Source organism: Malaclemys terrapin, chromosome 1, assembly GCF_027887155.1.
Source record: "Malaclemys terrapin pileata isolate rMalTer1 chromosome 1, rMalTer1.hap1, whole genome shotgun sequence".
NCBI classification, from domain to species: domain Eukaryota; kingdom Metazoa; phylum Chordata; order Testudines; family Emydidae; genus Malaclemys; species Malaclemys terrapin.
In genome coordinates, this window is record NC_071505.1 from 137809486 (window position 1) to 137821291 (window position 11806).

At 44.0% G+C, this 11806-nt stretch overlaps 1 protein-coding gene across 1 annotated transcript in view; it reads left to right on the forward strand.

The window, feature by feature from the left end:
* LOC128843638 (antigen WC1.1-like) overlaps positions 1–10970 on the forward strand; it is a 72463-nt gene extending 61493 nt beyond the window's left edge. The window contains exons 13-17 of the mRNA XM_054040629.1: positions 5324–5416; positions 6375–6458; positions 8398–8487; positions 9215–9367; positions 10644–10970. Coding sequence (XP_053896604.1) covers positions 5324–5416; positions 6375–6458; positions 8398–8487; positions 9215–9367; positions 10644–10762 — 539 coding nt within the window. The 3' untranslated portion in view covers positions 10763–10970. The remainder of the gene's footprint in view (positions 1–5323; positions 5417–6374; positions 6459–8397; positions 8488–9214; positions 9368–10643) is intronic.
* The last annotated feature ends 836 nt before the right edge of the window (positions 10971–11806 follow it).

An 11806-nucleotide genomic window follows, 5' to 3' on the forward strand; every position in this document is an offset into this window, starting at 1 on the left:
TCCTTCCCTTGCATGGCAGCTCTGGGAGGGGAGGGGAAGAGCGAGGGAGATCAGACCCACTTCCAGGTACCCTTTGGGTTTGATCCCCCATGGTTACAATGCCATAAAATTTCAGATGTAAACAGCTGAAAATGAGAAATTGACCCATTTGAAAACCCTATGGCCATGAAATTTATCAAAATAGACCTTGAATATAGTAGAGCCCTAATCATGTGTGAAGATATGGAGCCTGTCTGGAGAGTGAAACTGAATATTCAGAGAAAGGCTATTGACTTTAAAATTGACTCAAGAGAAAATGTCACAGTCATCTCAGAAGGGACTGAAAATAACCTTCGGCCCGTCCCAGAGCTGAAGTCACCTGACACAGCTCTGACTAGCCTTGGAGGCATTCTGATTGCATGGGCCAGTTTACCACAGAAACAACTTACCAAGACAAAAGCTTTGCATTCAGAGTACATGTGATCAAAGCATCAAAGATCAACAACCTTCTCTGCCCCACCATTATGGGCCTAGTGAGAAAGGTGGAAGAGCTTCACAAAGGATTTGTTGATACTGGATTTTTGAAAGGCTATCCAGTAAAAATAAACTCAAGAGACAATGCTGAACTATACAGTGTACAAATACCAGACAGAACTTGGAAGAAGCTAGCTGCAGGTTTATGCGAATTCAGAGGATATCATTCTCTGATTGTAGTGGACTATTTTTCCACGTATATAGAAATAATATACTTGAAAGACAAAACATTCCACAGTGTTATTGAAAAACTACAATCCACCTTTGTTTATTTCGGTATTCCAGAACAACTAGTGATAAACAATGGACCACAATTCACTGCAGGAGAATGTCATTCTAAACAAAATATGAGTATGATCATATTACTAACAGTCCACATTACCCATAAGCAAATAGAGAGGCTGAGAGACCTGTACAGACAGCCAAAAACTCCTGCAATAGGAAGAGCCATTCCTTGCTCTTCTGAGTTACAGATCAGCATAAATAGCAGCTACTGGATGTGGTCCAGCACAACTCCTGATGGGAAGAAAACTCAGAACTACTGTTCCAACCCTAGAAAGGAATCTATCTCCAAAGTGGCCAGATGTGAAGAGAGTAGCCAATTGGATTAAAAAAGGCAAAAAAAGAGTGTAGGAACACTTTTACAACAGTTGTCACTCAGTAAGAGAACTGCTGTGTCTAGAAACTGGTGACAATTTTGTGCCATAAGAACATAAGAATGGCCATAATGGATCAACCAAAGGTCCATCTAGCCCAGTATCCTGTCTTCCAACAATGACCAATGCCAGGTGCCCCAGAGGGAATGAACAGAACAGGCAATCACCAAGTGACCGATCCCCTGATGCCCACTCCCAACCTCTGGCAAACAGAGGCTAGGGACACCATGCCTGCCCATCTTGGTTAATAGCCATTGAAGGACCTATCCTCCATGAATTTATCTATTTCTTTTTTGAACCCTGTTATAGACTTGCCCTTCACAACATCCTCTGGCAAAGAGTTCCACAGGTTGACTGTGAGTTGTGTGAAGAAATACTTCCCTTTGTTTTAAACCCACTGCCTATAAATTTCATTTGGTGACCCCATGTTCTTGAGTTATAAGGACTAAGTAACACTTCCTTATTTACTTTCTCCACACCAGTCATTATTATATAGACCTCAATCATATCTCCCACTTTGTCATCTCTTTTCCAAGCTGAAAAGTCACAGTCTTATTAATCTCTCCTCAAACGGAAGCTGTTCCATAGCCCTAATCATTTTTGTTGCCCTTTTCTGTACCTTTTCCAATTCCAATATATCTTTTTTGAGATGGAGCGACCGCATCTGCATATAGTATTCAAGATGTGGGTGTATCATGGATTTATATAGAGGCAATATGATATTTTCTGTCTTATTATCTATCCCTTTCTTAATAATTCCTAACATTCTGTTAGCTTTTTTGACTGCCGCTGCACATTGAGTGGATGTTTTCAGAGAACTATCCACAATGATTCCAAGATCTTTCTTGTGCGGTAACAGCTAATTTAGACCCCATCATTGTATATGTAGAGTGGGGAGTATGTTCTCCAATGTGTATTACTTTGCATTTATCAATATTGAATTTCATCTATCATTTTGTTGCCCAGGCACCCCATTTTTGTGAGATCCCTTTGTAACTCTTCGCAGTCTGCTTTGGGCTTAACTATCTTGAGTAGTTTTGTATCCTCTGCAGATTTTGCCACCTCACTGTTTACCCCTTTTTCCAAATCATTTATGGTTATGTTGAATAGTACTAGTCCCAGTACAGACCCCTGGGGGACACCACTATTTACCTCTCTTCATTCCATTCTGAAAACTTACCATTTATTCCTACCTTTTGTTTTGTATCTTTTAACCAGTTACCGATCCATGAGAGGTCCTTCCCTCATGTCATTACAGCTTACTTTGCTTATGAGCCTTTGGTGAGCAACCTTGTCAAAGGCTTTCTGAAAATCGAAGTACACTATATCCACTGGATCACTCATGTCCACATGCTTATTGACGCGTTCAAAAAATTCTAGTAGATTGGTGAGGCATGATTTCCCTTTAGAAAAACCATTTTGACTGTTCCCCAACAAATCATGTTCATCTATGTGTCTGATGATTCTGTTCTTTACTAACACTTCAACCAGTTTGCCCAGTACTGAAGTTAGGCCTGTAATTGTCTGGATCACCTCTGTAGCCTTTTAAAAAAATTGGTCTCACACTAGCTATCCTTCGGTCATCTGGTACAGAAGCTGATTTAAATGATAGGTTACAGACTACAGTTGGTAGTTCTGCAATTTCACATTTGAGTTCCTTCAGAACTCTTGGGTGAATGCCATCTGGTCCTGGTCACTTATTGCTGTTTAGTTTATCAATTTGTTCCAAAACCTCCTCTAACGACACCTCAATCTGGGACAGTTCCTCAGATTTGTCACCTAAAAAGAGTGGCTCAGGTTTGGGAATCTCCCTCACATCCTCAGCCATGAAGACCAATGCAAAGAATTCATTTAGTTTCTCTGCAATGGTCTTATCATCCTTGAATGCTCCTTTAGCATCTCAATCGTTCAGTGGCCCCACTGGTTGTTTAGCAGACTTTCTGCTTCTGATGTACTTAAAAAAAAAATGTTGCTGTTACTTTTTGAGTCTTTGGCTAGCTGTTCTTCAAATTCTTTTTGGCCTCCTAATTATATTTTTACACTTGACTTGCAGAGTCTATGCTCCTTTCTATTTTCCTCACTAGGATTTAACTTCTACTTTCTCAAGGATGCCTTTTTGCCTCTCATTGCTTCTTTTACTTTGTTGTTTAGCCATGGTAGCATTTTTTTTTGGTTCTCTTACTATGTTTCTTAATTTGGGATATACATTTAAATTGAGCCTCTATTATGGTGTCTTTAAAAAGTTTCCATGCAGCTTGCAGGGATTTCACTTTTGGTGCTGTACCTTTTAATTTCTGCTTAACTAACTTCCTCATTTTTTGTGAAATTAAATGCTACCGTGTTGGGCTGCTGTGAGGTTTTCTCCACCACAGGGATATTTAATTTAATTATATTATGGTCACTATTACCAAGTGGTCCAGCTATATTCACCTCTTGGACCAGTGCTCCAGTTAGGACTAAATAAAAAATTGCCTCTCCCCTTGTGGATTCCAGGACTAACTGCTCTAAGGAGCAGTCATGTCAAGTGTCAAGAAACTTTGTCTCTGCCTCCCATCCTACAGTGACATTTACCCAGTCAATATGGGGATAGCAGGTGTTAATGTGGTCCACTACAACTCCTGATAGGAAGAAAACTCAGAACTACAGTTCCAACTTTAGAAAAGAATCTATATGAAGAGAGTAGCCAAATCGGATAAAAAGGCTGAAAGAGCTCAGGAACACTTTTAAAACAGATGTCACTCAGATAACTTCTGAGTCTAGAATCTGGTGACTGTGTTCATGCCAAATTGGGTGCAGGAAAAGAATGGACAACTCCAGCTGTCTCAAAGAAAAATAATTCGGTACTCAGATCAAATGTGATTGTGACCAACAGTGGAGAGTTCAACAGAAACCATCAACACCTACAGTTTATTCCTCAGAAACAACAATCAACAAACCAAACTCTACAGATGGTGGATGCATAATAAGAAGATGATTCAAGGATTCCAAACCACCTGTAGCCAGTTATTGCAACTAATGTACAGCTGGATGACCATGTTGTTATGTGCTTGGGTCGGGTAATTAGAAAACGAGTACGATTGAGAGACAGACACTTAATAGACTGATTCATACTGAACTACAATGATAGCATGATAGTTTAAATTTTGTAAATGGTAGGAATGTAGAACTTAAAGTGGAATACTTAAAGGAACACTTAACTGTATTATACTGTTCAGACAATAGGTGGCATAAGTTTTTTCAACTAAGGGTACATCTACACTACAGGGGGGAGTCGATTTAAGATACGCAAATTCAGCTACGTGAATAGCGTAGCTGAATTCAACATATCGCAGCCGACTAACCCCGCTGTGAGGACGGTGGCAAAATCAACTTTTGCGGCTTTCTGTCGACGGCGCTTACTCCCACCTCCGCTGGTGGAGTAAGAGCGCCGATTCGGGGATCGATTGTCGCGTCGCCACGGGACCTGATAAATCGATCCCCGAGAGGTCGATTTCTACCCGCCGATTCAGGCGGGTAGTGTAGACCTAGCCTAACATCAGCTATATTTGGCAGAGTATTAAAAGATCTTATGATGTACACATGCAGTGAGTATCTCTCTGGAAGGAAAGCTCTGTAGCCAGTCCGTATCTACTACAGAAGCCTGACATGCTAGTAGGTGAAACCTAGGTGGTATAACAACAGCAGTGAAAGCTAGTTCAGGTGTGTTTACTCATGCAGTGCTGCAATCACACCTCCAGATTGCGGTGTGGATGAACCCTTATGTAGATAGCACTTTCCATTGTTAAAGCACTGCACAAATAGTAGCTAATTATTCCCCAGATAGTCTCTAGGCAGTACATAAATATGTAAGTACTATTTTGCCCATAGATGTAAGCACAAGGATGGAAGAGGTATGATTTTGGGTGCTACTAGGAGTTGCAGGACACATTTATCAAGGGACCATAAAGGCTGAACATCAAGATAAACTTAATGACAGTGAAATAGCCAATAGAACAAACATCAAAGGGGCACTGTCCCTGTCACCTGGGACGTTCAAATCTAGATTGGACAGAGCAGTGGGAGTGTGCTGGGCCCAGGGGGAGGGGCTGGATGATCTCATAGGGTTTCCCATCCCTAGTTTCTGACCCTGTGCAAACCTTGTCCTTTGTTTTCAGGCTCCAGAAGATCCTTGGACCCTTTCTCTGAGGCTGTGTATGAGGAGATCGATTATAACCTGATGAGAAAGAAGCAGATGTTTGGTCGCTCAGGTCTGTGTGTCATTCCTAACAGGGAGCAAATCTCCAATGCACTTCCCATCCTAATACTCTGACTCAGAGCTAAATCTCTGCAGCCTTCAGTCCTGAGAGTCCTGGATGGCTGCTGGAGCTGGGTCTGTGGAGAGACCTGCCAGTTACTGGATTCAAATGAATGAGTTTCCTCCCTGCATCCTGCAGCCTTGAAGGGTAACTAGTTATGGGTCAGCAACCTGTCTGTTTACACCATTTTGACTCAATGTCAATCAATTGGGAAGATGCTGCTCTCAGTTTAGCACATTGTCAGGCTCTCTGAGCATGGTCAGTGCGTCTCCTTGAGGCTACTTCTTAGATCCCTATTCACTAATGGCAGGAGTAGATAACAGGCTTTGACCCTTGGAGGGATGTGGCCTACTCTGGCAGCAAGGCAGGGGAGGGGAAGTATCTTGCTTAACAAAGCGGGAGTCACATCCATGGCTGAGGAGGTCTGGACCTTTCAAAGACCAGCAGCCTGAGCCATGATTTTCTGCTGGAGAAGGCCATGAAGTAGCAACATTCAGGAGGAGGAGAAAAACATTCCTCTCTAAACCAATTCTTACAGCCTGCGTATGAATGAAAACAGGCTCCCCACTTAATGAGAAGGATTCAAATTAAATCCACAGCAGTCAAGGATCCCATGTTAAAGGGCTCACTCAGTCCCTCCCTCACCTCATGAGGTCAATATGGCTGTTCCCAGCATCTTCCCAATCTGATTTTATCCACCCCAAAGTCACATTTAACACACACACACACACACACACACACACACGATATTTCTCTTGGAAAGTCAGTGTCAGTCACTGTGAATTCAGCATCTTCTCTAGAAGGAGAAAAATACCAAGACCATAAATCCTGCTCCAGGACCTGGATGCATTGCCCATCAGCCAGTTTTGCTGCTGTCACTGTGATAACATCCCATTTACCATCTCTCCAGTCTCCTTTTCAGATGATTCAGTGTCGAAGCTGCAGTGTTACACCGGGGATAGTGAGGGGGAAAATGATCCTGCATCAGAACAAGGTAACAAGGGAGGGGGGTGAATACAAAGACAGACACCCACATCTAGATGGGGAATTTAATTTCCACATCAAAGATGTATGTCCAAACTCTTAATGGAAATGTATGATCAAATCCTGACCCTTTCTCTGCATTGCTCTTGGTGCCCTCTCCCAGGATAGAAACTGCAGAGAATAGGATACAGAAATATTCACTTGACATGTAAGAATCTGAATTTAACAGCTGGCACCTATCACTAAACAGCCCCAATCTGTGCCTCGTGATCTTAGCCCCCTGCCTCTCCAGCATGAGCATGTAGCCCAAGTCAGAATCTACCCCTTATAAAAGGAAGAAACTTACTCCTGAGGGAATTCTGCACCAAAAAGTTAAAAATTCTTCACACAATATTTTAAAATTCTCTGCAAAATTCTGCATATTTTGTCAAAATAACACAATATAATCACACCATTATTTGCTGACAAGTATTTTGAAATAAATTACCAAAATAATTGAAAATGGTGTGACAATATTGTTGTTGTGTTACTGTGTTATTTTGACAAATAAAATATGAACTTTGCACAATTTTAAATTTTTTAATTTTTTTGGTGGATAATTCCCTCAAGAGTACCAGGGTTCTGTGTGGCGCAATCTGGGTGCAGGCAGCTTGGCAGGGGGTCTGAGTGCGATCTGGATGCACAGAGGCTCGGTGTGGGGTTCGGAGTGTAGGGGAAATGGGACTCTGCAGGGGAGTCCCAATGAAGATGGTTAGGGCTCAGCGGAGGAGGGTCCAGGTGCAACTGGTTGGGGCTCAGTGGGATGAGAGTCCAGGTGTGGATAGGACAAGAAGCAATGGGCTCCCAATGCAGGGGATGAGGCTCGGAGAGGGTGGAGATTTAGGTGCAGAGGGGGCTCAGTGGGGGATTCTGTGTGAGGTCTGTGTGAGGGGGGCTCCTGATGCAGGGGGTGAGGCTTGGGAGGGTGTGGAATTGGTTTTGGGGGCTTGGTTGGGGGGTTCTGGGTGCAGGGATCCCCGATGCAGGGGAGACTCTGGAGGGTGTTCTGGTTGCAGGGGGGAGGAGTCACTGTACAGGGAGCTGCTCCCCCTGTCCTCCCATCCCCCCTACCAAACCTCATTTCCCCCCCTCCCCTCAGAACCCGCACCAAGCTTCATCTCCTGCATCTAGATCGCCCCCTCCAACCCCCACCACCCACCATGGTGCAGAGTTTTCTGCAGCCAGGGGAAGTTTCCAGGGGTTGATCTGACCCAGCTCCTGCTGCTCCATTTTGGAGATGAGGGAGGTGGAACTCCATCTCTGTCCTCCTCTTCCCCCCACCGCCCAGCTCAGACTAACATCCCTGATCTGCAATGGAATCCCCAGACACCCCCTGCAAGTGATTTACCTCTCTGACAGCTGACGGAACAGACAAGCCTGGGCTCTGCTGGGGAGAAGTGAATGAACACTGGTGCAGTTTCTCATTGCTTCCCCACAGAAACCATTTTCTGCAGAAAGTAAAGAGAATCTGCAGGGGGTGGGGGTGTTTTTCTGCACTCTTGCAGGAGCACAGAATTCCCCCAGGAGTAGAGACTTTAAAGCATGCCTTTATACAGTTCAGTTTGATTCACAACTGTTGTGTCTGGTGTGGCAGCTTTTATCTTCCAATATGTCCAGGGTTAGTGCCTCACCAGCACAGATCTTGATCCCACTGAAGGGCATGACAAAATTGCTATTGGATACAGTGGGACAGGGCTGGGCCTTTGTTATTTATGAGGAACTAAAGGTAGCAAAATTCCTGTTTCATACACTGTCCATGACTTTGACCCTGGTTCACCTGTGACTTCTCCTACAAACTCCATGATAAACAGTGCAAACTCCAAGGCAACAGGTCTTTAATGGGGAACTAAAAACCTACTGGGGAAATGGGTGTGTTCAGGAGATGCTGAATGTGCTGTTTGCTGTTCCAGAAGGAGCTTTCCCTGGTGGTTCTCAGTTGGATTACAATAATGTGGAGGAACCTGCATCAAGCGACATCCCCCAGACTCCAGATGGTCAAGGTGAGCAGTGAATCCATCTCCTGAAAACATTACTCCATGGCTACTGTTGCTCCACCCCCACTTCATTTTCTAGTCTGCCCTTTCATCCTAAGCTTAGGGCTGGGAAGAATTAACCAGACTTGCCTGGTTGGAGCCAGAGAGGGGCATTCCACAATTAACAGCACCCCTCAAAAACACACAAGTATGTAGGGGCAAAATGTGAAAGTCCAAAGTTCAAAACGAGATTAAACTAACTAGAGACATAAAGGGTAACAAGACAACATTATACAAATATATTAGAAGCAAGAGGAAGACCAAGGACAGGGTAGGCCCGTTACTCAATGAGAAGGGAAAAACAATAACAGAAAATGGAGAAATGGCTGAAGTGCTAAATGACTTCTTTGTTTCAGTTTTCACCAAAAAGTTTAGTTGCAAATGGACATCTAACATAGTAAATGCCAGTGAAAATGAGGTAGGATGAGAGGCTACAATAGGGAAAGAATAAGTTAAAAATTACTTAGACCAGTTAGATGTCTTCCAGTCACCAGGGCCTGATGAAATAGTCCCTTGCACTCTTAACTCTATGCAGTCTGGCAGGATAATATCAAACAGGTAAACTGAGGTATATATTACATTCATAAGAAATAATATACATAAATCCCTCATTCTCCACACCTGGCATGTAGTTTATTTCTCTATTCAGTGGAAAGCCCCTTTTCATTATGATTAATTACCATCTTTATTTCAGAGGTCCCTGTCCTGTCTGCAGGTGCCCCATGGGACAGTTATGATGATGCCAGAGAAGTTTCTAACACTGAAGATGACCCTGCTTCTGGACCGAGTGCCCAGGAAGTCCCTGGGGCCCATGGGGACAGTGACAGGAACAGAGATGATCAGACTGGTGAGTGGGGAAATGTAATGTTGCCAATTGTCACAATTTTTTCATTAGTCCCCTGATATTTGTTTTTCTAAGAGTTTCAGTTTCTGGAATTTAACCTAAAGCCTCAAACCACAAGACAAAACTGAGAAACGAACCAAAACAATTGTTTAAATCTCATTATTTGTAAGCCAAACTCAAGATATTTGAGGCCTGACCCCTCATTTCTGAACACTTGGGGTTGGCAATGCTGGAAAGGTCTGTGTTTCTCAATGACTGATCCACAGGAACAATCTACAGTTGGGAATGTGGGTTATGCAGCAAGGAAGCGATCTTGGCCAAAGCAGTGGTTGAGAGGAGTCTCCTCTCCCAGTGAGGGGACACGTTTGAGATAGATATTCCAGATGGGATTGTTGGGCCTGTGTATTGGGATCTCTGTTGTTGGCAACTCACCTGGAAGAGCCTTTACTGGCCGCTAGAGGTCACTGTGACTGCACTGCAATACAGTCATTGTAAACTGCCAGGTGTATCCCCACCCTGACCTTTAAATGGAATTAAATGGACTTAAACCAAGAAAGAGAGATTTCCTATATAAGGTCCCTGATCCTACAAATACTAGATCCCATCTGTCACTACTCACATTAAAGTTAGCAAGACTATTCGTGGGACTGTCCAAATCAGCAAAGTTGCATGTGACCATTGGCAGGATCAGGGCCAAAGTTCCTTTCCCCAAACCAGTGCCCTGGATGGTAATGGGAAGAGCAGGGCCCTGCTGTGGAGTTGGTTACTGGCCCAACTTCAGGTTTGAAATCACTCTCTTCTATATGTAAATGTCCCTTTTAGGACAGAATCAGACCTGGGGCCCAGGGATGAAATGTGCATTTCTTTGGTCTTGATGGCAATAACATGCAAACAAGCATTGTGCGGGCAGGTGAGATCTGTGATGCCCAGGCATGTCCCATGGGCTAGGGCTCCCACCCTACTCCAGCCACCAGGAACTATATCAGCTGTCAGGAGTTACAGCAGCCCCTAGTGGCTTATCAGGGAGTCGTCACCAGCTCACTGTCATCCCCACACTTCTGCACCAGGGAGATCTCAGCACAGAGAGAATCTGCTCCCACATGTTTTCTTTGAAGAACAGAAAGAGATAATGGATTAAACTAGTCAGATGCCCACTCAGAGGAACTGTGGGCAGGGGCTGATTCACAGCCCATGCTGTATGTTGCCCACCCATTATGTGAGTGCACATGGGTGGAGAATGGATACATTTACTGCAATGTGACCTCCTTGCTATTTTTAGGCTGGAGTCTGCACTCGCTAAGAAGTGAAGGGGCCTCTGGGGCTGAGAGGGACGCCCTGTCCCCACCTCCTCATGACCTGGGTTATGATGATGTTGATGATGTTGCCTCTGGGACATGAATATAAGAACAGCTGGGTTCAGATCAAGTATCCTGTGAGGATGTAGATGCTGTATGGTTAGACTCTTCCTGTCCCAAATGCTCATTCACCCATGGAGGTATCAGAGAAAATCCCTGCCTGGGAACTACTTCAATCAGCTTTTTTTATTGCAGTTTGTTTAGATGCAAGAAATGTAAGTGTGACTGAGATAGGGACTGTGATTTTCCCCTGTAACTTCCCATTGATCAGACAGTCTGGAACTTCCCTGATATTGTGTTCCTAACATTTCTTCATCGTGAATTTTTGCTTTTTCTTATTAAACCCTTTTTTGAAGATCTGTTCCAGGGCTGATGTTTCTCTCTTGAGGTTTGTTGGGTGGCTCCAAGGGGACCAGCAGGGAGAGAGAAGGAGACTGAATCACCCAAAAGTAATAATGTTAAAATGTCACTTCTCGGGTATCGCCGACTCCAGGATGGGCACTGCACTGAGAGTGAATGTTCTATCAGGGGTGTGGTAACAGGAATATTTTGTTGCTGGGTTTCTCACTAACTCCAGAGAGGGCCCTAACCCCCAATCCAGACTCCAGACTTACCTCTGAAATCCAGGAGGATAAATGGGAGGTTATTTACAGGTACCTTAATACACCCATGCACACACACACACGCGCGCGCGCACACACACACACACACGATTAGTGAAAAGAGGCTCCTAACCTCTTCTCTGCCCTACAAATTCTGATACTATGCCCATCACTGTGGCACCAGAGCATCTTAAAGAGGTGCATTAAGTGGCATGATTTTCTTCCATCACATATGGTTCATTTTCCATCCCTCCCCCTGGGGAAAGTGCATATGGATTCTTATGGAGGGTTATTTGTGGTTTTATTGTATGACCTGCTATGAGCTTACATTAGTGAAGGCAGGTTTTAGAAGGTCATTTTCAAGTGAAACAGAAAGAGGGTTCAGGTGATTTGTGATCCTGTGGGAGTTGGGTCCAGAGTCTTAGGCCTTGGCTACACTTACCAGGTAGTTCGACGGCTGGAAATCGAAGTTCTGGGTTCGACTT